Genomic DNA, 26,426 nt, shown 5'->3' on the forward strand with positions numbered 1-26,426 from the left:
GTTTACTGTACTTTTATTTGTACATATGGGACAGTGAGGTAGCCTAGTGGTTCAAGCGTTCGAATACCCGCGTTCGAATTCCCAAATGGGTACAATGTGTGAAGACCATTTTTGGTGTCCCCGATCGTGATATTTAATAGTGCCCAAAGCGGCGTAAAACCCTACTCACTCACTATTTGTACATGTGCATTATCTTATCGATGTCTCAATTGACTTTTATTTATATTTGTTCTGTTTTGATATTTGACTTAATCAAATGACTAGTTTTATACTGTGAAAATACATCTGATCGACAAATGTCCGCGCACTTCTGTGCACACGTGATATACATGTAATTATCATGATTCTATGACAAACCAATCATGATATTTAAAAACAAAGGTTTGTTTGTTTGTTTGTTTGTTTTGGTTGTTGTTTAACGCCGCACTCAGCAATATTCCAGCTGTATGACGGCGGTCTGTAAATAATCGAGTCTGGACCAGACAATCCAGTGACTGACATCATGAGCATCGATCCACGCAATTGGGATCGATGACATGCATCAACCAAGTCAGCGAGCCTGACCACCCGATCCCGTTAGTCGCCTCTTACGACAAGCATAGTCGCCTTTTACGGCAAGCATGGGTTGTTGAAGACCTATTCTACCCCGGATCTTCACGATCAGGTCCCCAGCAACAACAGTTTGTCGTAGGATGCGACTAATCGGATCTTGTGGGTACTCTCGGTGATCTGATTCATTTCATGTCATCGTATCCCAGTTGGGTAGATCGATGGATTGTCTGGTCCAGATTCGATTATTCACAGACCCCCGTCATATAGCTGGAATATTGCTGGGTGCGTCGTTAAGTAACAACTAAACAATCAAAATAGTCAATTTCTTGAACAATTAATGCTTGTGTGGAACACGGATTGTGTGCTAGATAAAGACCTTTGGTCTATTTCATATTTTAAAATGTCCATCCATCGGATTTTGTTTCTTCATTGTCAGTCGCCTATAATGCTTGAAGACATACTTATAATTGAGAATAAATTTCACAGTTTTCCTTCATTTGAAGTTATGATTTTGTGTTATTCTGAAGTAATTTGTTTCTTTATTAAATGCCACTCTGTGGAAACTTGCATATGTCGTAAACTGTTAAAGATGTCAACATAGACAGGAACTTAAAGGTTATTGTGAGAATTTTGAATATCCTCCACATAAATTAACTGCATTTTTATATTGTAGAACACAGTTCTAATATATAATACTCAACCTTTGCCAAGGTCCCCCTTCACTATAGATCACTACTTTGGTCCTTAGCAAATGTTCTGTAGTATACAACAGTTTTATTTCATTTACGCAAAGTTTCAACTGTCTTGTGTACTTTCTTAAAAGAGATTAATAGTTTTAACGCTATATATGTGTTTCACAATAGCTGAACAATATGATGGCGCAAAACACCCACGTAAAGTATCCTAAATTTTGAATCGGCTGTATCTGAAAGTTTTAGAAACTAGAGATGCTTTTATTTTAATACGGAAGCCTATATAGCCAAATAGGTCTTCAGCAACCCATTCTTGCCGTAAAAGTCGACTATGTGTCGTAAAAGGCGACTAACAGGATCGGGTGGCCAGGCTCGCTGAATTGGTTGATGCATGTCATCGTATCCCAATTGCGTAGATCGATGCTCATGATGTCAATCACTTGATTGTCTTGTCCAGACTCGATTATTTACAGACCGTCGTCACATAGCTGAAATATTGCTGGGTGCGGCGTTAAACAACAAAAAGACAGACAGACAATCCTATGTCATCATTTATCGAGTAAAACATTCTCAGTTTCGGCTTTACAAGTTCAGTGACGTCTGGGGACAACATGTCTACAGACGCCGACAACGACGGACGTCAAACAGTCAGGCCATGACAGGTGATCGGGATCATGTCGGTATCTCCACTTTCCCTGGAAACCCGCAGTGTTCTCCACACTCGCCTGGAACCACGTATCTCGTTCCTCTCTTCTCACCGCCTCTGTGGCCTAGTGGCAGAGCGTCCGCCCGGAGAGCGGAAGGTCCGGGTTCGATCCCCGGCCGCGTCATAACAAAATACGTTAAATGATGGTACTTGTTGTTACCCTGCCGTGCGCTCGGCATTAAGGGGCTTAAACAAGTACTGGTCGGCTCGGAGTCAGTATACTGTGTCTGAGTGGGATATTCATGTTAAACTGTTAATCTCAGTGTGCTAGCACCATAAATCGGCATTGGTCCGGACTAGTACAAGCAGCCACACACACACGTGCATGCACGTCGCTACATAAGTGCAATAATCTTGGACGCGACGTTAAATCTAATTAATTTTCACCTCACCTCAACTCTTCTCCGGATAATCCGTCTTAGTCCCGGAAAACCTCTCCCCAGTTTCAAACAGAAACACGTCCCCGTGGAAGCGCTCCATCACAAAACTATTCCTGCAACCCGTACACACACCCCCCCCCCCCCCCCTCACAATGTCATATCCATCTCAAGACGTTCCATTGACAGGGGGCATGGGTGGCCCAGTCGTCTAAGGCGCCGCGATTCGCTATGCAGAGTTGCGTCCCTTCGGCACGCCAGAAACCTATGATTATGGGTTCGAATTCCGGTTAGCCCCGATTATGTTTCTAGGTTTGTCAGCGCCATACCCGTGCTCGTGGGTTTCACCGAAGTGATAAACGTCTGAGACCTGCATCACTTCAGGCGTTCGGGATGATATAACTGGAATAATGTTAATAGCGGCGTTAAACCCAACTCACTCACTCACTCACATACTCACTCCATGGAGAGGTGTTTCCTCTCAATTCAGAAAATGTACCAACGATGTTGAATTATCAGTTTTGTTTTACGTCGCTTATAGCAATATTTCAGTAATATCACGACAGTGGAAACCAGAGATGGGTTTCAAATATTATACTTTGGGAATCGAACTCTGACCGTCGGCGTGTCGAGCAAACGGTTTCACCACTAGGTAACCTCACTGGCCAGACTTTCAGTACAGTTGCATTATATTTACGATATGAAGTTAGTTGATGATGTCGTTTGCTCTCTTTTTTATCTGTATCTGAGAATTTACTTCATAGATATTTGGAACGAAAAGATGTAAGTACATTTTGGTTTAAAATTGAAAGCTAAATTTACTTACACTTTACCCGAAAATATAATTTCATGAAAAGCGAAAACAAAGTCATCCCACATCCTCAGTACGTCCCCTCTAACCACATCCCCATCCTTCTCCGATTTCACCAAAGTGGTAAACGTCTGTGACCTGCATCACTTCGGGCTTTCCTCCCACATTAAGCTGACACGCCGAGATATAACTGGAATAATGTTCAAAGCGGAGTTAAACCCAACTCACTCACTGCTATATCGTTGAGAGGTCCACGTGGGCCCTAGGTACGACTAGACAACGCTCACCCCGCATGGTTCAGTCCCTTGATCCTTGAATTTGCTGTGTTATGCACAAAGACGACAACACCCAGGTACTTACAAAATGGAAAATATTTATTATGTTGGTAGCAAAATAAATCACATGACATTCAGAGTGGGTGCCGTGATCAAACACAATTCGCACAAGAAGAAAGCACAGGGTTACTTATTTGCTAACTATATTAAGTCACGGCATCTCATACAACTATTATTCGCTGAAAGAAGCAGCCGAGAGCATTTTTATCACATCGGGTTTTTTTCAGGACATGCAGGATGCCCCCCCCCCCCCCCCCCCCCCCACACACACACACACGTCTCCCTACCCTCCCTACAACAAAGCTAACATTCTGTCTACTGTCTATTCATTCACCATGATATTGTTTGACCCAAGTTTTTGCCTCAATACTACTGTATGTATCCCTCTGCCATAAAATTCTCTCATTTGATGTCCATTACTTATAAGCCAATTCTATTCAAACTGGCGAGTTATATAAGATCATGTATGGAAATGTTCCACTGACATGTTTTCTCCTATTGTATCTAATTCCTGTATCCAATTACATCTCTGTATCACTGCCGTGAGTTACGAGAATAAACATCATTCATCCCATGAAATGACTAACCATGTCGGGTGTACCAATGTAATTAAGGTGTTGTAGCTCACTTTATACATCGGAATCGATAAAGATACCTGTAGATCAATGTGCCTCATAGACGCTCACCCAATGTAATAACGGGCACTAGTGGATACAGTCTTTGCCCGGAGAGCGGAAGGTCGGTGGTTCGAACTCCTGGCTGCGTCATACCAAATGACGCGAAAAGATTGTACCTGTTGTTACCCTGCCTGGCGCTCGGCATTAAGGGGATAAAACAAGAACTGGTTGGTTCGGAATCAGTACACTCCGTCTGAGTTGGGCATCCATGTTAAACCGCAGCATGATATATCTCAGTGGACTGGCACTATAAAACCTACATAAGTGTAGACTCGTACAAACAGCATTATACATACGTGCACGTCGGTATATTAGTGCGATAATCTTGAACCCGACGGTAAACCCCATTTCACTTCAACTTGAAAACAATGTGTGTTGCCTAAATTACATATTTAAATTCAGACCGAAAATATAAAAATAGGCCACTTCATACGATTGCTAATAATTTGAACGTTTTGTGGCAATAGGGCAGCACACACACACGCACACACGAACACACACACACACACACACACACACCTTCGTTTATCCGATACATTGCTAATGCTGGCGATTTAAATTTCAATTGAAAAAACCGTTCGGATTAACGGGGTCTCACTGTACACAGCTTGGGCATGGGGGAATTATATTGTGGAAATTTTAAGAAGGTGACAATATGTCAATGAGAGAGCATCTTCAAAAAATAGAAATGCTGATAGGTCTCAAAATGGGTTTACGTAAATTATGACCAATTATCATAAATGGCGTACAAATCTACTGAAGGCTATCAACACAAACAGAAGTAGGTTTGGTAACGCACAAAGAATAGAAAGTGAGCACAATTCAGAACTTCCTCCCGTAGGACCACGTGGTGCTGACGTGGAAGTTTCCGTGAAAGACGATGTCGGATTGGTCCGTTTGAAGATGACGTCACATGTCTCACAGCAGGAACTGGACATGTCCCTGGGGCACATACTGATAATGTTGGCAGCCAGCTGTTGGCACTGACCCGGGTCCCTGTCTCCCCACGGGCAACCTGAGGTGGACAATATAAAGGAATGATAGATCAGTTTTAATCAATATACACACAAGAGTAACATCTTTATCATGTTTCCCTAAAATAAAGGATTTATCTAGACCTGTTTGATATTCCATCACAATGTTTCCAAAAGTCAGTGAAGATTTCCCAAGATTTCCCAAGATTTTCCAACGCGCGTTGTTATACCTTATGTGATGGCTAGGCCGAGATGGTTTGAAATTCAGGACCAATGCAGATAAAGAGGCTCTAATGCCCAATGTTACATGACTGAATTAAATGCTATGTTGGAATACAATGTTACAATTCCTAATTATATTAGGAAAATAAGAACTTTCAAAATACGCAATTTAAAATAAAAGCGATGATAACCTTTCCATGTTCATAAGAAATCTCTAAAAGTACTCGAGTGTACGTTTCCGATTATATCATGCATATACATGTGTTTACAAAATATACGTACACACACATCCCAATTTGCCTGACCCTGAACAATTGACATTCAGGGGCGGGAGGGTACTGGAATTTTATCGACAAAAAAATTATATTGCTTCAGACTGCTAAAAATAAATTGTCTGCCACAAACATGACATTGGTGCAAGGTCTTGTTCTTTTTAAAAAACGTCAGGCTCATAGTTTTAAACAACAAAACATCTGGTTTTGTACCTGCACTTGAAAAATATCTAATCTTGATCAATTGTTTATTGTTTATTTGTTGTTTAAAGCCGCACTCAGCAATATTCCAGCTATATGACGGCGGTCTGTAAAAAATTGAGTCTGTAACACAAATTCCAGTGATTGATATTATGAGCATCGATCCACGCTATTGGTATACGATGACATTCATCAACCAGGTCAGCGAGCCTGACCATCCGATCCCGTTAGTCGCCTTTTACGGCAAGCATGGGTTGCAGAAGAACTATTCTTCCCCGGATCTTCACGGGTCTCTTGATACAATATCGCAGCCCCTCCCCACCCTAGAATATCACATGGTCGGTCCCTTAGTTTGAAATCCTATAAAAATCCCAGTTCCAATATTGAAATATGAGAAATCATTTTACGTGGTTAAGCATTTATTGAAATCCCTTGCATGGTGGCCAATAAGTTGGGGCAGTCATTAATATATTCATTCATCCATTAAGTACCCAAGTCAGGGCTGTCTGAAAGATTTTTTTTAAAAAAGAAAAAGAAAATTGGCGACATAAACTTACTTGGTGCGGACACCGTTTTGACATTCTCGCACGTGCGGCAACATGCGTTGTAGACATCGGTTCGGTAACATTTGTATTTCCCCGCTGACGCAACATAATCTGGGCACGTGATACTCTCGATCTCTGGTTGGTCCCTACATCGGACTTCCGGTGTGGAAGTGAGGCTCGGGTGTGGCGTTGTTGTGGGCGGGGCGTAGTTGCACGTCCCGCAGCAGTCGGTATTGTACAAAGTCCCATCTTTGAACTTGCGGCCGCAGTAATCTGGCTGACAGTCCAACACTCTGTCTCCGTACTCGCACCCTAGGGTGACAAGGCTGAGTTTATAGACATATTCAAGAATGAACTCTCACTTTAAGTCCAAGTCTCTACAATAAGATATATGGTTATTCAACAGGGACATGTCGTGAGACCATAGCAAACAGAATAGTTTGAGCCGATAGTCATTAGACATTATAGCTGATAATATCAGCAATATTCCAGCTATATGACGGCGGTCCGTAAGTAATCGAGTCTAGACCAGACAATCCAGTGATTGATATCATGCGCATCGATATACATAATTGGAAAACGATGACATGCATCAACCAAGTCAGCGGGCCTTACCACCCGATCCCGTTAGTCGCCTTTTACGACAAGCATAGTCGCCTTTTACGGCAAGCATGGGTTGCTGGAGACCTTTTCTACCCCCGATCTTCACGGGTCTGTTTTCAAGGTGATACTTGAGTATTTTTAACTTTTGTTCTGAGTACAGATATACGGTGAGCTGTGACTGCCTGAAATAGCTGTTTGTGTGTGGTGCTGCGTGCCTACCAGACACTTTGGAGTTGATGCCGGCACAGGAGGAACAACAACGTGTCCGGAAGTCCTTCACGTAACAATACCCAGAAGCCTCTGCGACAATCTGTTTACATGTCTTGCCTCCGGACACCACGCCAGTCTGGTCACCGAACGGACATCCAGCTGAAACAGGTTTGTGAGACCGCAAAAGTAAAACCCATTTCAATACTGTTGTAGTGAGTGAGTGAGTGAGTATGGTTTTACGCCGCTTTTAGCAATATTCCAGCAATATCACGGCGGGGAACACCAGAAATGGGCTTCACACATTGTACCCATGTCGGGAATCGAACCCGGGTCTTCGGCGTGACGAGCTAACGCTTTAACCACTAGGCTACCCGACCGCCCCAAATACTGTTGTAGCATATCCCACACAGATGTGAGGCATGCGACCAATACTGCTTATGTTTGGATTGAACCACAATCTTCTCATGCGAAATAGCACGTCTCTAAAGGCTGGCCGTTATGTTTGTCGAACGTTCTGCTTTAGGCATGGCTTAAACTCATGGTACGTTTGATGCAGTTTTCAGGAAAGTGAATGAGTGAGTGAGTGAGTTGGGTTTAACGCCGTTTTTAACACTATTCCAGTTATATCACGGCGTGTCAGCTTAATGCGGGAGGAAATCCCGAAGTGATGCAGGTCGCAGACGTTTACCACTTTGGTGAAACCCACGAGTACGGGTTTGGTGCTGACAAACATAATCGGGACGCAACTCTGCACAGCGAATCGCGGCGCCTTAGACGACTGGGCCACCCATGCTCCCTTTTAAGGAAAGGGTGTAAGGGCGGATCCAGCATTTTTAAAATGGATATCAAAAATATCAAAAATCCTCTTTCAGATAATTTTACTGCGTACTAAATACTACATTTAGTTTTCAAAAGGGAAAGGCGGACCGCTCCCCACCCCCGTCTGGATCCGCCTATGGGGTGTTTCCAGTAGTAGTGCTAAAAGTTGAGAAGTACATTAAAGTTTAAAACCTTAAAATATACTTGGTTTATAATGCTTCGGAAACGGGGGGGGGGGGTGCGCATGCCTGCAAACATTGCTGTAGATCTGCGCAGAAAGGCGGATGGTGGTGCGTGATCCGTTAGACATCCATAACACAACCAGACAAGGATGGCGAGGATATGCTGATGATTTATGATTTTACTGATCCCTTCATCCACCGCCTCATCAGGTCATTCCTCCCACATGTCTACTTACCTGGTCTGTGAGGAGCCTTGACATGACCCACACACCGTCCCTCCACACACCACTGCACATAAAACAGAAGTTGTTCACGCTTTACACCATGTCGGTCCGAACAATACACCATATCAAATATAGAACAAATATGCCCCCAGTAAGCTTTGCTGGTCATAAAAGAGGCGACCAAATGGACGAGTGGTCTGGCCCGGCCACATGGAGGATTGACATCGTATCCGAGGGACGCTGATCATAATATCAATGTCGTGTTTGTCTGGTCTAGATTATTTACAGACCGCCGGCACGATGATGGAACAACAAACAAACAAACAGACAGACCGACAAACTCTATACTGAACTATTGTCATAGAAGAGAAGAGTCGTAAAAGGGCGAAGTGTCAACGTAAAGTTACATTGATCATTAACTGATACAGGCAATACTAACGTTAGCCGTCATTTTCCGCAAATATGGTAAATAGTTGTTTGAGTTTCCGCCTGTCTACGGGATAATTAAAACCATGTGGTGTTAGAATTGATCGCACTGTTGTAGCCTCTGAGCTGGCAATGACTGGGTTAGAATTGGTCTTCAGCAACCCATGCTTGCCGTAAGAGGCGACAACCGGAATCGAGTGGTCAGGCTCGCTGACTTGTTTGATGCATGTCATCGTATCCCAAAAGCGTGGATCGTTGCTCATGATATCAATCACTAGATTGGCTGGCCCAGACCCGCCATATAGATGGAATATTCCTGTATGGCGTTAAACAACGAACAAAAAAATCATCAGAATTCAGAACCATGTGACATATTCCATAAAATATTTGAAGATTTCCCCAACGGGTCCACCTTACGGATTTCAATTCTAGAATAGAGGACAGGTAGAAAAAGGTGAACTGGTAGGTCCGATTAAGATTTTTTGAGCCATTAGCACCTGCGACCTGCAACAATTTAGGACACGCGTGAACAATATGCCGTGAAGTAATTGAAATATTCTTCCAACTGGTGTTTAACCTGCCTACTGTAACACACTATCGTTATGTAAGGCCACCTACCCTCTTGTTCCCGCACGACGTTCCCCTGGCGGCAGAGTGAAGCACGCACTTGTTGGCCGTCTTGGGGTTCCGGCAGAACATAGCGCGGCATATGTCAGTTGCGTCGCCGAAATTTTCACCCTGGCAAATAAACAAATGCTTTCAACAAACACAAATAATTAAATTTGACAGCATATCCTCGATTTTCGATTTTACTCACAGTATGACTTTGTAAGTAAAATGTGTATTCTGTTGAAACTACCAGTGGTGGTTCACAAGAGTACAAATGTATGTTCCCTATTCAGTTTCTTTTCCTTATAGTTCTGAATATGGAAATCTTGTATATTCTCATGGGTGTTGGACTAACGGGATCCAGAATAATGGGTGTCGTATATTCTAACGAGCGTCGAACTAACGGGATCAAGAATAACGGGGTTCGTATATTATATCGAGTGTCGAACTAACGGGGTTCGTATATTCTAACGGGTGTTGTTGGACTAACGGGATCCAGAATAATGGGTTTCGTATATTCTAACGGGTGTTGGACTAACGGGGTTCGTATATTCTATCGAGTGTCGAACAAACGGGATCCAGATTAACAGGGTTCGTATATTATAACGAGTGTCGAACAAACGGGATCCGGAATAACGGGGTTCGTATATTCTAACGAATGTCGAACTAACGGGATCCAGAATAACGGGGTTCGTATATTCTAACGAGTGTCGAACAAGTGTTGGACTAACGGGATCAAGAATAACGGGGTTCGTATATTGTAACGAGTGTTGGACTAACGGGATCAAGAATAACGGGGTTCGTATATTCTAACGAATGTCGAACTAACGGGATCCAGAATAACAGGGTTCGGACTAAGGAGAATCGGACAAAAAGTTACGGACTAGCGTGATTTCAGGATACTTGAACATGCCGTACCCTGCAGAGGTATGAGGTAGGTCCGTATATGTGTCTGCACTGCTCGTCAGGCCCCAGCAGCTGCCCCGCCATCTCCCCCGTGATGTTGGGCACACCGACAGGGGTCAGCTTAGACCGGAAACACGTCGACTCCTTACTGAAAACAGAAATGCTTATGTCATTTAATGTTATGAAGAATAAAGAAATTGCTTTCCATAAACGTTGCAAGTCTCTATGTAATTTGTATATTTAATTTTTTTACCTTTTTTTAAAGTATCGTTATAAAAAAAATTTAAGTTATATATTTTAGATATCATAGGATGTGAATGTTGATATAATTTTTGTTTTGCTGGAATGTTCATAACGAGAAAAAAGTATTTGACATTTGGATAGCATCTTGAACATTGTGGAAGATTTAATAGATTTGTAAAAAATAATGTTGTTTAGTCAAAACAATTATAAGCCCATCCACGTCCACATATGAATCAGGAACTTGTCAGGTAGTCTGTATCTAGACATCAGTCATGTAATACGCATAATTCCGTCACAATGTCCATGTTGAGTTATATATTTCACGTGGTGTTTAATTGACAGACAGCTATCACGTTTGATTGGCATATCTGCGTTTTCCTTGCACATAGTTCCCGACAAGCACGCCATGTCATTGTACGTTAGTGCACACGACCTACACGTTGTTAATGACGCCGTCGATGTACACTTTGAAGTAGTTGATGCTGCACGGGGAAAACCTCCACGGATTATATTTATTGGCGGACGTTTCGTTGTAAGACGCCCCGGCCATGATGTATCTATCCGCCGGTGTGCAGGTGTTGTTGAGTCCGTCGTGTTCGGCACCGAGACTGCAGATAACAAATTGTTGTAATGTAGTAATGTAATATTCTGAGGTTGGCTGGAATTGTTTTAAAAAAATAATTTGCCTCAGGTTTAACACATACAAAATAAACTTTTCGCGCGTAACGCTGTGAATAGAATGTTTGGTTCCTCCCTTGACAGAGTAACATTGTATGCCTTGAAGAAGTAGCCGAAAGAATATCCTGCCTCTCTTAGGCACCGAACCATTTCATATGCTGGGGTTGGGTTGGAATTTTATCCAATAGAATACATTGTCCCAGAAAATGATTGAAAAAAAAAAATTCTGATTTGGACTATTGGAAAAAAATGCCCGCCACATAAATTGCATTGTTGCAAGGTGGGTTTTCTTTTTATTAAAAACACACAATTATTTAGGTTCATATATATCTGGTTTTGCAATATACGAAAATTAAATGTACGGTCCCTAATAAAAAATCAAACCAGCATATTAAACAGTTGGTCAAATGAAATCCTGACATTAAGGACTTAAGATAGAGTGAGTTGGGTTTAACGCCACTGCGAACAATATTCCAGTTATATCACGGCGAGTCAGCTTGATGTGGGAGGAAAGCCTGAAGTGATGCAGATCTCAGACGTTTACCGCTTTGATGAAATCAGCATACACTGTATGGAGCTGACAAACCTAGAAATGTAATCGGGGCAAACCGGGATTCGAACCCATAATCATAGGTTGCTGCGTCCCCAAAGAGATGCAGCTCTGTACAGCGAATTAGACGACTAGGACACCCGTACCCCATTTAAGACAGAGCAATCATAATCTATATCCACTTTGAACAATAAAAAGCAAAATTACCCTCACCTAATAAATTTAACTCTGAATGATCTTACTAAGCTTTAACAAAATGAGTTATTTTTAGATGATACCCGTGAAGATCCGGGGTTAGAATAGGTCTTTTGCATCCCATGTTTGCCATAAAAGGCGACTATACTTGTCGTAAGGGCGACTAACGGGATCGGGTGGTCAGGCTAGCTGACTTGGTTGATGCATGGCTTCGTATCCCAATTACGTGGATCGATGCTCATGATATCAATCACTGGATTGTCTGGTCCAGACTCGATTATTTACAGACCGCCGTCATACAGCTGGAATATTGCTGAGTGCGGCGTTGAACAACAAACAAACAAACAAGTTTTCGATGAAATGTGCGCCATTGCCATATATCCACAGAACTGACCTATGCCCTAGCTCGTGAGCCGCGGTGCCAACACTTTGGAACCCCCCATGGTCCTCGACGACAGAAACACTTCGACCTTCACCTTGACACATGGTTCCAATAAATGCCAAACCTAAGGAACAAATGTTCAGATGTATTAATGCTTATAGCTATTTTGTTTTACGAAACTTTAGAAAGCAACACATGACATCAATATGATAGTAATAAAACAAAAGCAAACATGTATATTGTAGCTCATTTGACATTCAAACACACTACCCTTGAGTTACACACACATTCCAGACACCGATGCTGAATTTACTTACACTTCTGAAGCTAGACAGATAATGTCTAGTTCACATAATACTCATCACCATTTTGCCTTTTACGCCCAATGGAATCTATTTTAGTAGATAATCGTGACTGATTGTTCTCCGGCGTGGACGTTTTACATATATAAGGTGAGGACACTTCCGAAAAATTAAAAAATTTAAACAAGTAAATTATTGTCTCGACAGTTCAGTTCTTACCTGTGGTATAGTTCGAGCTGAAGCCGCTGTCCTCTCCGAACAGGTCATACCTGCAATACAGAAATTATTGTCAATTTTGAACATTTCATAAATTCATATATACCTGAAGACAAAACAACGCTTGTCATTCATATTTATAGAGGCTACTAATTAATTTTAATTACGACAATACCCCTAAGAAAATAATAATTAATTTACCGTTGTATATTTTGAAAATTCATCCAAATGTTATAACCCATTGAACTATGATACACAACTGGACCATGAAGTCATCACCAAAACCTTTCTTGCAACATGGCGCAATCTCATTAAAATCATATCTAAGTTCTCGCTGCACGTCAGAACGACCTTTCGCGAACTTTGACCGATCACTGAAATTACTAACAAGAAGTCGACATCAGCCAATTAGAAAGCAGCTTTCTCGAGCTTTACGGCACTCGTTTCAACCTGGCGACTCCCATTTCAGACTACGCTTGAAAAATATGTTGACACAGTTCTCGATTAAACTTTTGAAAAATGAACAAAAGAACATTCTGGAATGTCTAATATATGGTTGTCATTGTATTGCAGTGCTTCCCACGTACTGTGCATAGACGATAATTTTGACGGAATCAGTCGTATGGGCCGTAACAGTTGTTCGGCACACCCCGTGTTAACTTTTTCGAGGTTGCATGATTAGAAAACACATTCCGACTGTCACTTTCATGATCTGGTGGGGGAACGGGTGGCCCAGTCGTCTATGGCGCCGCGATTCGCTGTGCAGAGTTGCCTCCCTTTGGGCATGCCAGAAACCTATGATCGTGGGTTCGAATCCCGGTTCGCCCCAATTATAGTTCTCGGTTTGTCAGCACCATACCCGTGCTCGTGGGTTTCACCGAAGTGGTAAACGTCTGAGACCTGCATCACTTCGGGCTTTCCTCCCACATTAACCTGACACGCCGTGATATAACTTGAATACTGTTAAAAGCGGCGTTAAACCCAACTCACTCACTCACTCACTTCATGATCTGGTAAGCGACGCTTTGATTGGTCGGATGAAAGGGTGTTCTGACGTGACCCTTAATGGGATGTCCTCAAATCTTTGTTTAATGAGATTGAACATGGCGTTGACTGATTTGAATTGGTGAAACTTGTTTCAATTGTGTAAGGATCAGAGAATACAGTTTGACATATACACTACTCTAACGAAGTTAAAGCACTCTCAATTCTTTCACATATTACAATGTGTAATGTGCATGGCATTACAGATTAACTATAGTGATGTGAAACAATCGCTGTTCATCAGGTGAGGTGAAATGGTGTCCAAGATTATTGCACTTATATAGCGAAGTGCATGCACGTGTGTGTGTGCGTACCAGTCCGGACTGACAGTTTATCCTGCTAGCCCTCTGAGATACCATGCCGCAGTTTACCATGAATACCCAACTCAGACACAGTATACTGGCTCCTAGCCGACCAGTCCTTGTTTTTGGACTTTATTGTCGGTGCCATAAGGGGTAACAAGTACCATCTTTAACGTGTTTTTGTATGACGCGGCAGGGGATCAAACCCCGGACATTCCTCTCTCCGGGCTGACGCTCTACCACTAGACCACGGAGGCGGTCCGGTGTTTATTAATTTCTTTTGAGCAGTACATATCAACAGAACCCTCAGAAAGTATATAAATAGGATATATCGAGGTAATTATGGAACCACACAGTTACCCAGTAAACAGAATGACGTGGTCGTGGCGGGGCATGTTGGGGACGGTGGTGACCCACGTCTTCAGTGACTCGAGAACGTCGTCAGCATTTACATGTTCACGACCGTTCCTGAACGTCTTCGTCTTCTCCGTCCACGGCGAGGCTACTCCTGTCTGGGGTACATGAACGGATGTGTTAGTCAGACAATTGGGGTTTCGCAGTAACAAAAGTTCTGCCTACAACGAGAACCTGTAATGCAACAGACCCGGGACCCGTGTTACAAAGCGATCGTTCGTTTGTTTATTTGTTGTTTAACGCCTCACTCAGCAATATTCCAGCTATATGATGGCGGTCTGTAAATAATCGAGTCTGGACTAGACAATAAAGTGATTGACATCATGAGCATCGATCCACGCAATTGGGAAACGATGACATGCATCAACCAAGTCAGCGAGCCTGACCACCCGATCCCGTTATGCGCCTTTTACGCCTCTTATGGTAAGCATGGGTTGCTGAAGACCTATTCTATACCCGGATCTTCCCGGGTCACAAAGCGATTGTAGCGCTACGACTTTTGTAAGTCAATGTTACTGCTGCAATCTCTTTGTGAACGGACCCCAGCTATGGGCATCAGTAAGAGTAACGATCGGAGTATGATACTATACAAATTCGGCTAGGTTACACTTTTCATATCTGCTATGTGTTTAAGGACAATCCATAACTTGACGGCCAGATGGGATTTGCTCCAAATACATTCCAGGAGAATACCTTCAAATAACCACGGTTAATAAAGTAATTCTAGGATTAAAGAATAGGCTCCGTTACAATTATTATTATTTTTCGTTATGCGTAACAGCTTTTAAACAACATTTAACAGGCGATTATTTTTACAGAATATGCAACAACTGCAACTCATCTTCTTGCTTCAGGGGTGCATTACGTACCTGGGCGATGACGTAGCCTATAAGCCTGACGTTGATCCTGAAATCCACGTCCTCCATTGTCTTGTAGCGGAGGTTAACCTGTCAATCATATCGTTCATGATATAGGTAATGAAATAAAATAACTGCGGCATATTATCACTTTATGTCTGTCTATCATGTTCTTATGTGTTGTCAGTATTTATTATTCGTTGTGTTATACAGCAGTTGATGGGTGACCAAGCGATCACAGACGCCGGAAGTCACTGTCCAGGATAGGCTAGTCATACACTCCAGTTTCAGATTAGGTTTTCACCCAAGTTGTTCAGTGGAACAGGCTCGTTTCCCACATTAAGCTGACAGGCAACGAAATAAGTGTAATGCTTTGCAAAGCACCGAGGTACTCTCTATCAATCACACTGACGTGTTTCCCCTCGAAACATCCACAAAATGTGGACAGCTACACTTAAGATAGATATCATTTTGTGTAAGACATTAACACCAGACATGTATAGAAATTATTTTTATATTTATTTCAATGTTTAATATTTACACTATTGTCAGATGCCTACATATATGTTTATGGAAAGGGCTTTGTAAGTTCGACAACCTTTGCCCAATCTATCTGACTTTTAATGTCAATACAGTATGTTTAAAAACGCATTGAATCTTCCACCCAGAAAAGGGGCAGTCGGGTAGCCTAGTGGTTAAAGCGTTCGCTCGTCACGCCGAAGACCCGGGTTCGATTCCCGACAATGGGTACTATGTGTGAAGCCCATTTTTGGTGTCCCCCGCCGTGATATTGCTGGAATATTGCTAAAAGCGGCGTAAAACCATACTCACTCACTCACTCCACCCAGAAAACCGACGAAATTTATGACCGATGTTCGGTACATACACTTCCTACATATTGATTTAACAAAGGTCGTGTTATCGTAGAGTGGTTTATTTAAACCTAAACTTCATCAGAGGTGTTAGGATTTCATGTCAGAAAACTAGAGCTCCATGTTTGATGATATCGAGTTGTGGTGTGAGCACGCTACGATCACGACCACTGACTACACAACGAAGTTGATTGTTCCGGACGGTGAAAATTATGCCGAACATTGAAACAAACGTGTTGAGTTTCTAATGTATCTCAGTATCTCATGCGAGACTGGGAGCTATGCACATCTGCCAGTTGCTGACAAAGTTTATTTTACGTGTACTGACTGCGTGGAAGACGAGTGTCATGCATTGTGGCAGTGCCCTAACTATACTGATGTGAGGGAACCGCCAAATCTTATATGTATTGAGTGAGTGAGTGTGGGTTTACGTCGCTTTAATTATTGTTTCAGCAATATCGCGGCGGGGGACACCAGAAATGGGCATCACACATTGTACCCAACTGGGGAATCGAACCCGGGCCATCGGCGGGACGAGCGCAGACACTTAGCACAAGGCTACCCAACCACCCCGAAATGTTTTGAGAGTTTGGAACATTTTAGTGCCTCTACTGGTTGTCAGAAAGTATGTTATATTCTCTCCAGCCCTTTTGTAATGGGATTATGTGTCAAAACCTGCAAGACTATTCTAGAAAAGAGATAAAAACAAAACGCTACACAAATATCTGTATGCGTGGGTTTTTTTGTTGAAAAGTATGTGTTTTAGCTTTTGGTATGATTGTTTTTATCTGTTTCTTAAAATGTATGTATTAGAATGTGTCCGTGGTTGCATAAAAGGACTGTAGTATATTATCTGTCTGTATGTCTTTGTTTGTTTGTTTGTTTGTTTGTTGTTTAACGCCGCACTAAGAAATATGACGGCGGTCTGTCAATAATCGAGCCTGGACCATATGATCCAGTGATTGACATCATGAGCATCTATCCACGCAATTGGATTCTGACCCGGATCTTCACGGGTCCTGTCTGCCCGTGTAATAATTTAGATTGTGATATATATTTACGTATTACTCGATAATTAAGAACAGTGAGAAAATAGTTTAACACTGGTAAGGAACCTTAATCTATTAATCATTAACTTAATTACTCACCCCGTTAATGACATGCGCGAAGTACCGGCGTATGTTTGCCAGTGCATTGTCAGGAATGTTGTTACTTTGTGTGACCCACCTGCAAAACGGGAAAACAGAAAATATTTTTAGAGAAAATCAACAAATTCAGCTTCGAAATTTGTTAGGGAAACTACACAAATCTTTGAAAAATCCGATCACCAAACAGCGCGGAAGGTAAAAAATGTTGGGTTTTTTTCACAAATTCCCAACACGATGAACAGCACATACAGTCAACGTTCTGTTGAATACAAAGCAAACAGCGTCGCCATTTCGCTACATCACGTGAATTCCGTGACATATCCAATAAGTAGATATTCAAACACCACGTGTGCTGACAACGTTATAATCACATTTTTTGCATGAAAATAATTCAAAGTTTGTCGCTCATACGTTTTTGGAAACTATTGAAAGAAAAGTGTGTGTGTGTGTGTGTGTGTGTGTGTGTGTGTGTGGGCGTGCTTACTGGCGGCAAACCACGAGAGAGTAACGTTTTGTTGTCCTATACAATCTTTTAAGAGGTGATTAAGAACCCATTTCATAAGCCTTCGAACATATGTTTTGTCTGTTTGAAACAAAGAATGGAATATTCAAAAGAACTATAATAAATTGGAACATTGAATGAGTTCATTCCTGATAAATCATCTATCATTTTTAACTGAGAATGTGAATTAACAAAGACAAATATAGTGATCTTTAGCAGGTCATTAATTTATATCAGTTCACTAATCATCTCCTATCAATCATTATATTTTTTACTAAAGTAAAATGTCAACAGTTATCGGAAGCGTGATTAATTACATAAACTATAATTATGTTTGTCTACTGGGGTTAAGCCTACCCCCGATATATAGCGAAATCAACAACCACCACACAATCCACGTAGTAGTCGGATATTGCTGCACGTGAAGTCCGTGCATTGCGGGGCGGCGCACGTGCATCTGATGTTGACGTCTCGCGTCGCGTGCGGTGTATATCTGCAAATATGACACAACAGTGAGGTCCGGAGACACAGCCATATACAAAAATCTTGTTTAAGGGCAATTTTGTTAAAACTTTCAGTTTTTTATGAAACTACAAAATTAGTATATATTCATTTACCTTTTATTTGATCTATAACCTCCTCTGGTGCCAGCGTTAAGCTGTACGTGTGATGTTTGTCGTCATTGGTATATGTGGCGTCCCTCCTTCCCCGGAAGCCAACGTGGACTTTCTTTAACATGTATTTTTTACCGTCAAGGTACAATGTTCCTTCCTAAAAATAACATTGTTAACATAGTTAAGATCTCTATGTACGTCATACCTCTAGTAATATATTTAAAAATAAAAAATTACATGCAAATATTTTGAGCTATTCAAAGAGCTACGAGGGACAGACCACATTGTCTCTCATTACAATGATGCACAGCGATTAAAACAGACTGATAATTAATGATGTTTTTCGTTTTCTTTATGGTGGGAGCTCTTCTGTACCTAATCCATACAAACTACTGATGTTTTACGGTGAGGTAAATGAGGTTAACGTCGCGTTCAAGATTCTTGTGCTTTTCTGTGCATGTGTGTGTGTGCGTGCGTGCGTGCGTGTGATTGTCAATAGTAATGTCGGTTTTATTGCGCTAGCCGACTGAGATACCATGCCGGTGTTTCACATGAATACCCCACTCAGACATAGTATACTGACTCCGAGCCGACCAGTCCTTGTTTTAGCCCCTCAATGCCGAGCGCCAGACAGAGTAACAACAAGTACCATCTTTTAACGTGTTTGGGTATGACGCGGCCGGGGATCGAACCGACGACCTCTCCGGGCAGACGCTCTATCCACTTCACCGCGGAGGTGAAATAACTCAGATCTTATTTCAGAAAAATAATGGATAGTCAAGGAGAGCGCCTAGATGTATCATTTGACACGAGTGTTAGTCTCCGGCAAATTCCTTATCAACAGTATGGTCTAATCACGACGCTCCACTTGTTGGGAACTATGGAGGACCGACTTACCAGATCGAATGACGGTGCCAGCCCGTCCCAACCGGCACATTGAACCAACATGGCCGCCCCGTAACTGATGTCCTGGTACGCTGCGAAACTCTTCGTTGGGACGAATAAAATGGAATTATAGCTAAATAGATACAATATAGATGCAAAGATAACCTTATTATCATTATTATAAATTGTCATTAAGATACTCAATGAGGGGTATTTAACAGTGTCACCACTATTTCAGCCATATCACTGAGACCTGTGACCCGTGAAAATCGGGGATAGAATAGGTCTTCACCAACCCATGCTTGCCGTAAAAGGCGACTATGCTTGTCGTAAGAGGCGACTAACGGGATCGGGTGGTCAGGCTCGCTGACTTGGTTGATTCATGTCATCGATCCCAATTGCGTAGATCGATGCTCATGTTGTCAATCCCTGGATTGTCTGGTCCAGACTCCATTATTTACAGACCGCCGTCATATAGCTGGAATATTGCTGAGTGCAAACACTGCGACCTGCAAATAGTCTCGTGTAGGCCAGACAAACCAGTGATTGAAAACATGAGCAAATATCAACGCCGGTTTGGTAAGATGATCAGCAATCAATCAAGTCACCTAGCCAATCCAATCCCTTGAGTCACATTGTACGACAAGCATGTTTGATTGTTGTTTAACGCCGCATTCAGCAATATTCAAGCTATATGACGGCGGTCTGTAAATAATATAATCTGGACCAGACAATGCAGTAATTAACATCATCAGCATCGATCTACGCAATTGGGATGCGATGATATGCATCAACCAATTCGGTGAGCCTGACAACCCGTTACGACAAGCTTAGGTTGCTGAAGACCAATTCTAACCCGGATCTTCACGGGGTTTATCACACGTGGGTCTGTTCTTCCTCGGAATCAATACGAGAACACTTCAACTCTTCTTAAAGAAATATTAAAAAGTACTTAAAAGTTTAAATAATATACTGAGCGACTGCAGCTGTGGCGTCACAGCATCGCAATGTATATTATCCCCTTGATGCAAGAGGATGCGTCAATACTTGGAACATACTCACATTGTAAGCACGTGATGGGCGGTACACTTTGACGTAATATTTCCCGTCTGACGTCAAATCCGAAATATACAGCGGCACGTGTGTGTCTATTTCATTGTTTATATGAAGGTGAAGGTTGATGGAATTATTTCCATCTTTTATAACTATTTGCAACGTTTTCGGAAAGATACATCCAACTTCATTCGTGTAGTGTGATCCCCGCTGTCGGATGTTGAAGTAGACTTGCACGTGTCCATCTGCAAAGAAAATGATGATGACATACCATTTCTTTTTTCACAGAATATATTCTCACAGACATAAGCTGTGATCAAATATATATATTACTCAACTTTTGCTAAGGACCAAACTTTTGCCTAAAGATGATTCATTGGTTCTGAGCAAATTTTGAGTAGTATACTAATGATATCGTGAAATGAATAATTAACTTCAACACGCAGCGTGGAATCAGAGCCCTCTGTTGGGACAAGCGGAAGGCTTAATCGGTCGACCATTTGATATTCTGAGGTGGGGTCTGGAGTGTTTTTGAAAAATTGAAAAATATAATCTGTCCCCGAAAATGTTGGAAAAATATGTGTTCTCAGGTTCCCCCAAAGGTAAAGTGTTCACTGGGAGAGCTAGATGTTCTTAAAAATTTACTTGTGGTTAATATAACTTTTATGTACTCATTTGAGAGAAAACATATTCAGTCTCTATAAAAATCCAAGGGCCCGTCAAAATATTATGTCATATCTGTTGTGAGACACAATATTGTGTAATTAATTGACGATATTTCGTGATTTTATATCAAGTGGTGAGGACTACAGGCTATCCACTCTCCGAGAAAACACTGTGTTGTGAAAAGAGACAGGGTAGTTTTTCAGCGGTCACTGAATATTTCTTTTTCTTCTAAAACTTAACATAGATGACAATACTTGTCCCTCTTTGAGACAGTGATTGGTAACATGAGCACACTGTCAGAAAACGTGCTCACTGAACCTCACTTGTGATGTGAAGTGCGACCCGTGAAGGTCCGGGGTAGAAAAGGTCTTCAGCAAACCGTACTTGCCGTAAAAGGCGACTGCGCTTGTCGTAAGAGGCGACTAACGGGATCTGGTGGTCAGGCTCGCTGACTTGGTTGATGCATGTCATCGTTTCCCAATTGCGTGGATCGATGCTCATGATGTCAATCACTGGATTGTCTGCTCCAGATTCGATTATTTACAGGCCGCCGTCATATAGCTGGAATATTGCTGAGTGCGGCGTTAAACAACAAACAAAAACATATCTTGGTGTGAAGTGCATCGTGTTGGTAGCCCACGTTATGAAAGTAGGTAAGCGCACCCCACCCCTCCCCACCCCACCCCACCCCACCCCACCCCTGAGGGGGATGTACGTCGCTAACCTACAGGCATACGCAATGTGGAATGAAGCGATTTGGAACAATTTACAGGAATATATTCTTTTGTTCTCATATATACAAGTAGTTAGGTGATGTGAAATGAGGTTTAACGCCGTTCAGAATTATTACACTTATATAGCGACCTTGACATACAGTGATACTGTGAATAGGTTCATATTTTATTTTAATCAAATAATTCACATTTATGTCAACATTTAAAGCACAGAGGACGTGTTGTGTCTCAAACACGCAAGCCAGGAGACTATGGAACGTTTGTCGTGTTTTAGGTCCGAGGTCAGGTCAAAGATCAGGTCGGCCCTTCAGGGAAGTTCTCCTTAATCTCCGTGTAATGACCTGGACATGTAATGTCCTTGAGATTTATAATGGGAATTAATATAAAAATCGCCGTGGCTTACATATGTTGTGTCTGGCCATCACATCTACTTGCTCATTCAATAGACTCCTTGGAGGCATTCCAGACACCAGCAATATATAAAGTGAGATGAAATGTGGTTTAACGTCGCGTCCAAGATTATTGCACTTATATAGCGACGTGCATGCAATGCAGGTGTGTGTGTGTGTGTGTGTGTGTGTGTGTGTGTGTGTGTGTGTGTGTGTGTGTGTGCTAGTCCAACTTATGATGGTTTTATAGTGCTAGCCTACTGAGATACCATGCTGCAGTTAAACATGAATACCCCACTCAGATACACTATACTGACTCCGAGCCAGTATTTGTTTTAGCCCCTCAATGCCGAGCGCCAGACAGGGTAACAAGGAGTATGATCTTTCATGTAACGCCCTGAAAAAAGTGGTTTAAACAATTCATAATCAGGATTATTATTATGTCGAATCAATTAATAGTTTTGTCAGTATGTTTCTTTGTTGTTTAACGCCGCACTCAGCAATATTCCAGCCATATGACGGCGGTCTGTAAATAATCCAGTCTGGACCAGACAATCCAATGATAACCATCGTGAGCATCAGTCTAGGCAATTGGGATACGATGACATGCATCAACCAAGTCAGCGAGCCTGACCTCCCGATCCCGTTAGTCGCTATGTTCGACAAGTATGGCTTGCTGAAGACCAATTCTAACCCGAAGCATTTCCTGAGAATGCTAAGACTTAGTGAGTTTGATGTGTCAGAATGGTCCGTCGATTGAACGATATTCTATATGTTACTAATACAAGAGATGACACGTGTATCCTGACTTTTTTTGCAGCTATTATTAAGACCTATGCCATCATCCCAAACGGGCAAAAAATGCTTTTACTGATCACCAACGAGTTGTGTTTTTCTTTCCAATCATGGGTGTGACATTGAATGTCACAGTGCAAAAATGTCTAGTTTTATCATGCCGCATTGTAAATAACCGAGGATGTGACTAAACCGGCGACTGAACGCAAGAACACCCCACCCCAACACCAATATCAGTGTGAGTGAGTGAGTGAGTTGGGTTTAACGCCGATTTTAACATTATTCCAGTTATATCACGGCGTGTCAGCTTAATGTGGGAGGAAAGCCCGAAGTGATGTAGGTCTCAGACGTTTACCACTTTGGTGAAACCCACGAGCACAGGTATGGTGCTGACAAACCTAGAAACATAATCGGGGCGAACCGGGATTCGAACCCATAATGATAGGTTTCTGGCGTGCCCAAGGGACGCAACTCTGCACAGCGAATCGCGGCGCCTTAGACGATTGGACCACCCGTGCCCTCCAATAGCAGTGTAATTACTTAAGCGTGTAAGTGATTATTGTTACAGACAAACCAGTGGCTGGTTGCATGAGCACGGTATCAGGATGCGCTGAGGCAATCAACCGAGTTACACATTGTTACCATTCAACTATTAGTCAGTCCCTACCACAAGTATAAGGTACGTGTCGTGTCTCGAAAACCCTACGACATCATATACCAGCTCTGTATCACTATATAGTATATAAAGTATAGACTATGAACATATATACGTGCATAAAAAACAGCACCGAAATGCTCATCGTTAAACAATTTAAAAGCATGTGTTCACTGTTTCCTTTTGGTACCTTTACTTTTATTACTCGATAACAACAATCAGTGGTCCATGAGTTATACAAAAATACGAATAACAAACAATACAGTATTAGATGTACGGTAAGATGGCATATATGGTAGAATCTGGAAAATTATGGCTGTGTTAAGATCGCTGCAGCCAAGCCTGAGACGGGAGTGTATAACCTGACAGAATCTTGATCCATAATTTACAAAAAAGCATATTCCATTTTTATCATTGCTTTTTATAAAACTCTTTTAAACTTCCTAAACTACTGTCATAAGTGTATTCAATAGGTAGTTCCAAATATTAGGTGGATCTGGAATAAAGTATTTGGCATAATTATTTGTTTTACACTTAATGTTTTGCAATTGTGAGCAGTTTCTCAAATAATCACCTGCATCCGACACTCTATTTGGAACTAAAGATGAGAGATAATCCCATACTAGATTGTTAACCATTTTATAAAAGATATTTCCAGATTTATATCCGGCAGCCGAGATGTTGATGTGGCTATCACGCGGAAGATGCACTTCATTTCTTTCTTACGTGTCCCTTAAACAGTACATTAAGGCAGCAAAATGTGTATTATTTCGTAAAAGGCTACGATCTAAATTCAATTTTAAATGGTAATTCACATATGCATTTAACGACTGAAACAAATCTTAAAATTTTGAAATCAGTGCACAGTTTTACTCTATCTTCTTGGCGATTTAGAGATTTTGTCTGTGTTTTTTTAATGTTGGCTTTGCTATATAATCCTGCGATGCTGTTGTGCTGGGTGTAAATAATAACGTAGCTGTAGTTACAAAAGATAATCCAGTAATAAAACACTTACAGAACAATAATTATCTTTAATGTCAATTATATAATGTGTGCATTTTCTCATGTCATTTACGCAATACATGTAACATATCTATCATGTTTGGGAGAGGCATTCAGATTTGCTTGCTTGCCAATCCCTCCTCTTGATGGAAAACTTGATGGAAAAAAATATGTTTATATAATATTGTAGAATATGTCACAGTATAGCATCCAAATGTCTGAGAAACTTTCACAGTTTTTTTTAAAAGTAGATACTTTACCATTTGTGAACAGTTTACGATATTTAATCATGTTTGGCCATTTTGTGTAGTATTCACTAATACATTCAGTGCGTAAGGTTAAAAGGTTCTACGCAGAATGACGTCGTTATGTCAGATGTGAGGAATGAACCATCGCCGCGTTCCTGTTATATTCATATTCTAGATATTTCCGCAATGGTTATTTTCCCAGGATCGTGACGTGCAGCTTTTACAGCTCTGCGGTTCACTCAGTATGCATACACATGCATAGCCCGTGGTCACATTTTGACATACATGACAGATGTAATGGCTTAATCAGACGCTAACTATATCCCGTTAGTACCTTTTTGTCAACTACTTGCTCTGCTGTAATCAATCAAACACCTCTCCTGTGGCGAATCGCTTTCAGTCATACTTAACTATGACTATAAATTAGTGTGTAGGGGGCAATTAGTCAATAATGAAATGGCCCCGGTTATCCAGGTCGTTAGCCACAACGTTATAGTAATTATGTTATATGTGTCTGGGACATCGAGAACCACGTCACGATAACTCTATATAACCATGAATTGGAAACTGTTTAGAATGTAATTCAGTAAATGAAGTAACCTTAGAAACGGCGTATGAATAAATAACTTATTCAAGTGCCCCATTTATCATACAGTTGAAAATTATTTGCGACCAATTTCTCCACACACATACTCGGAAAAAATGGAAAGAGAGAGAGAGAGGGGGGGAGAGAGAGCGAGAGAGGGAGAGAGAGAGAGAGAGAGAGAGCAAGCAGACATTATAATTATGTATGGCCCTTAAAAGGAAGTCCTGCTGGATGACTTCAATTGCATAATAACACAAAATCCCCTTCTTTTTATGTAACTGTAAACTTACAAAAAGGAATAAACATGAAACTGTCTAGTTATAATCGTTGAAATAATTGATGAAGATGTCGGTGGATGAGTGAGTGAGTGAATGTTGTCTACCGCCGAAGACAGCACCATTCACTCAACATACACAAGGACATCGAAATATGCAAGAACCTCGAGATATTTACGGAATGTATGAACTGAGATACGCAAGAACGACTACATGTACCCACGCCATGTTTGTTACATACTACATCTGCCGACCACACCCTAAAATGGAAGATGACGTGTTTCCCAACTCTCCCGTATAAATGATGGAGTATGTGTACTCGCGGTATCATCTCAGGGAGGAGACCATTGATGCTTAGGTTCCGACCATTTGAAATTCGGAAGAAGGGGGGGGGGGGGAGAGAGAGGGGGGGGGAGGTATTTTGATCATTTATTTTTCAGTTACAGCGACTACGAATTCCACCTCGAATATCAAAT

The 26,426-nt window shown here is 41.7% G+C and overlaps 1 protein-coding gene across 1 annotated transcript in view; it reads right to left on the minus strand.

The window, feature by feature from the left end:
• Positions 1–3,840: 3,840 nt before the first annotated feature.
• LOC124113455 (zinc metalloproteinase-disintegrin-like kaouthiagin-like) overlaps positions 3,841–26,426 on the minus strand; it is a 42,522-nt gene continuing 19,936 nt past the window's right edge. The window contains exons 3-18 of the mRNA XM_046473805.2: positions 20,610–20,845; positions 19,560–19,649; positions 18,666–18,819; positions 18,406–18,541; positions 17,547–17,625; positions 15,539–15,616; positions 14,616–14,767; positions 12,913–12,962; positions 12,404–12,515; positions 11,024–11,194; positions 10,356–10,491; positions 9,447–9,566; positions 8,415–8,466; positions 7,187–7,336; positions 6,377–6,676; positions 3,841–5,165 (exon numbers count right to left, since the gene is read on the minus strand). Of these exons, the coding sequence (XP_046329761.2) occupies positions 4,885–5,165; positions 6,377–6,676; positions 7,187–7,336; positions 8,415–8,466; positions 9,447–9,566; positions 10,356–10,491; positions 11,024–11,194; positions 12,404–12,515; positions 12,913–12,962; positions 14,616–14,767; positions 15,539–15,616; positions 17,547–17,625; positions 18,406–18,541; positions 18,666–18,819; positions 19,560–19,649; positions 20,610–20,845 (2,297 nt within the window). The 3' untranslated portion in view covers positions 3,841–4,884. The remainder of the gene's footprint in view (positions 5,166–6,376; positions 6,677–7,186; positions 7,337–8,414; positions 8,467–9,446; positions 9,567–10,355; positions 10,492–11,023; positions 11,195–12,403; positions 12,516–12,912; positions 12,963–14,615; positions 14,768–15,538; positions 15,617–17,546; positions 17,626–18,405; positions 18,542–18,665; positions 18,820–19,559; positions 19,650–20,609; positions 20,846–26,426) is intronic.

The sequence above is a fragment of the Haliotis rufescens genome, unplaced genomic scaffold (assembly GCF_023055435.1).
Source record: "Haliotis rufescens isolate VD_foot unplaced genomic scaffold, xgHalRufe1.0.p SCAF_6, whole genome shotgun sequence".
Classification (NCBI taxonomy): Eukaryota; Metazoa; Mollusca; class Gastropoda; order Lepetellida; family Haliotidae; genus Haliotis; species Haliotis rufescens.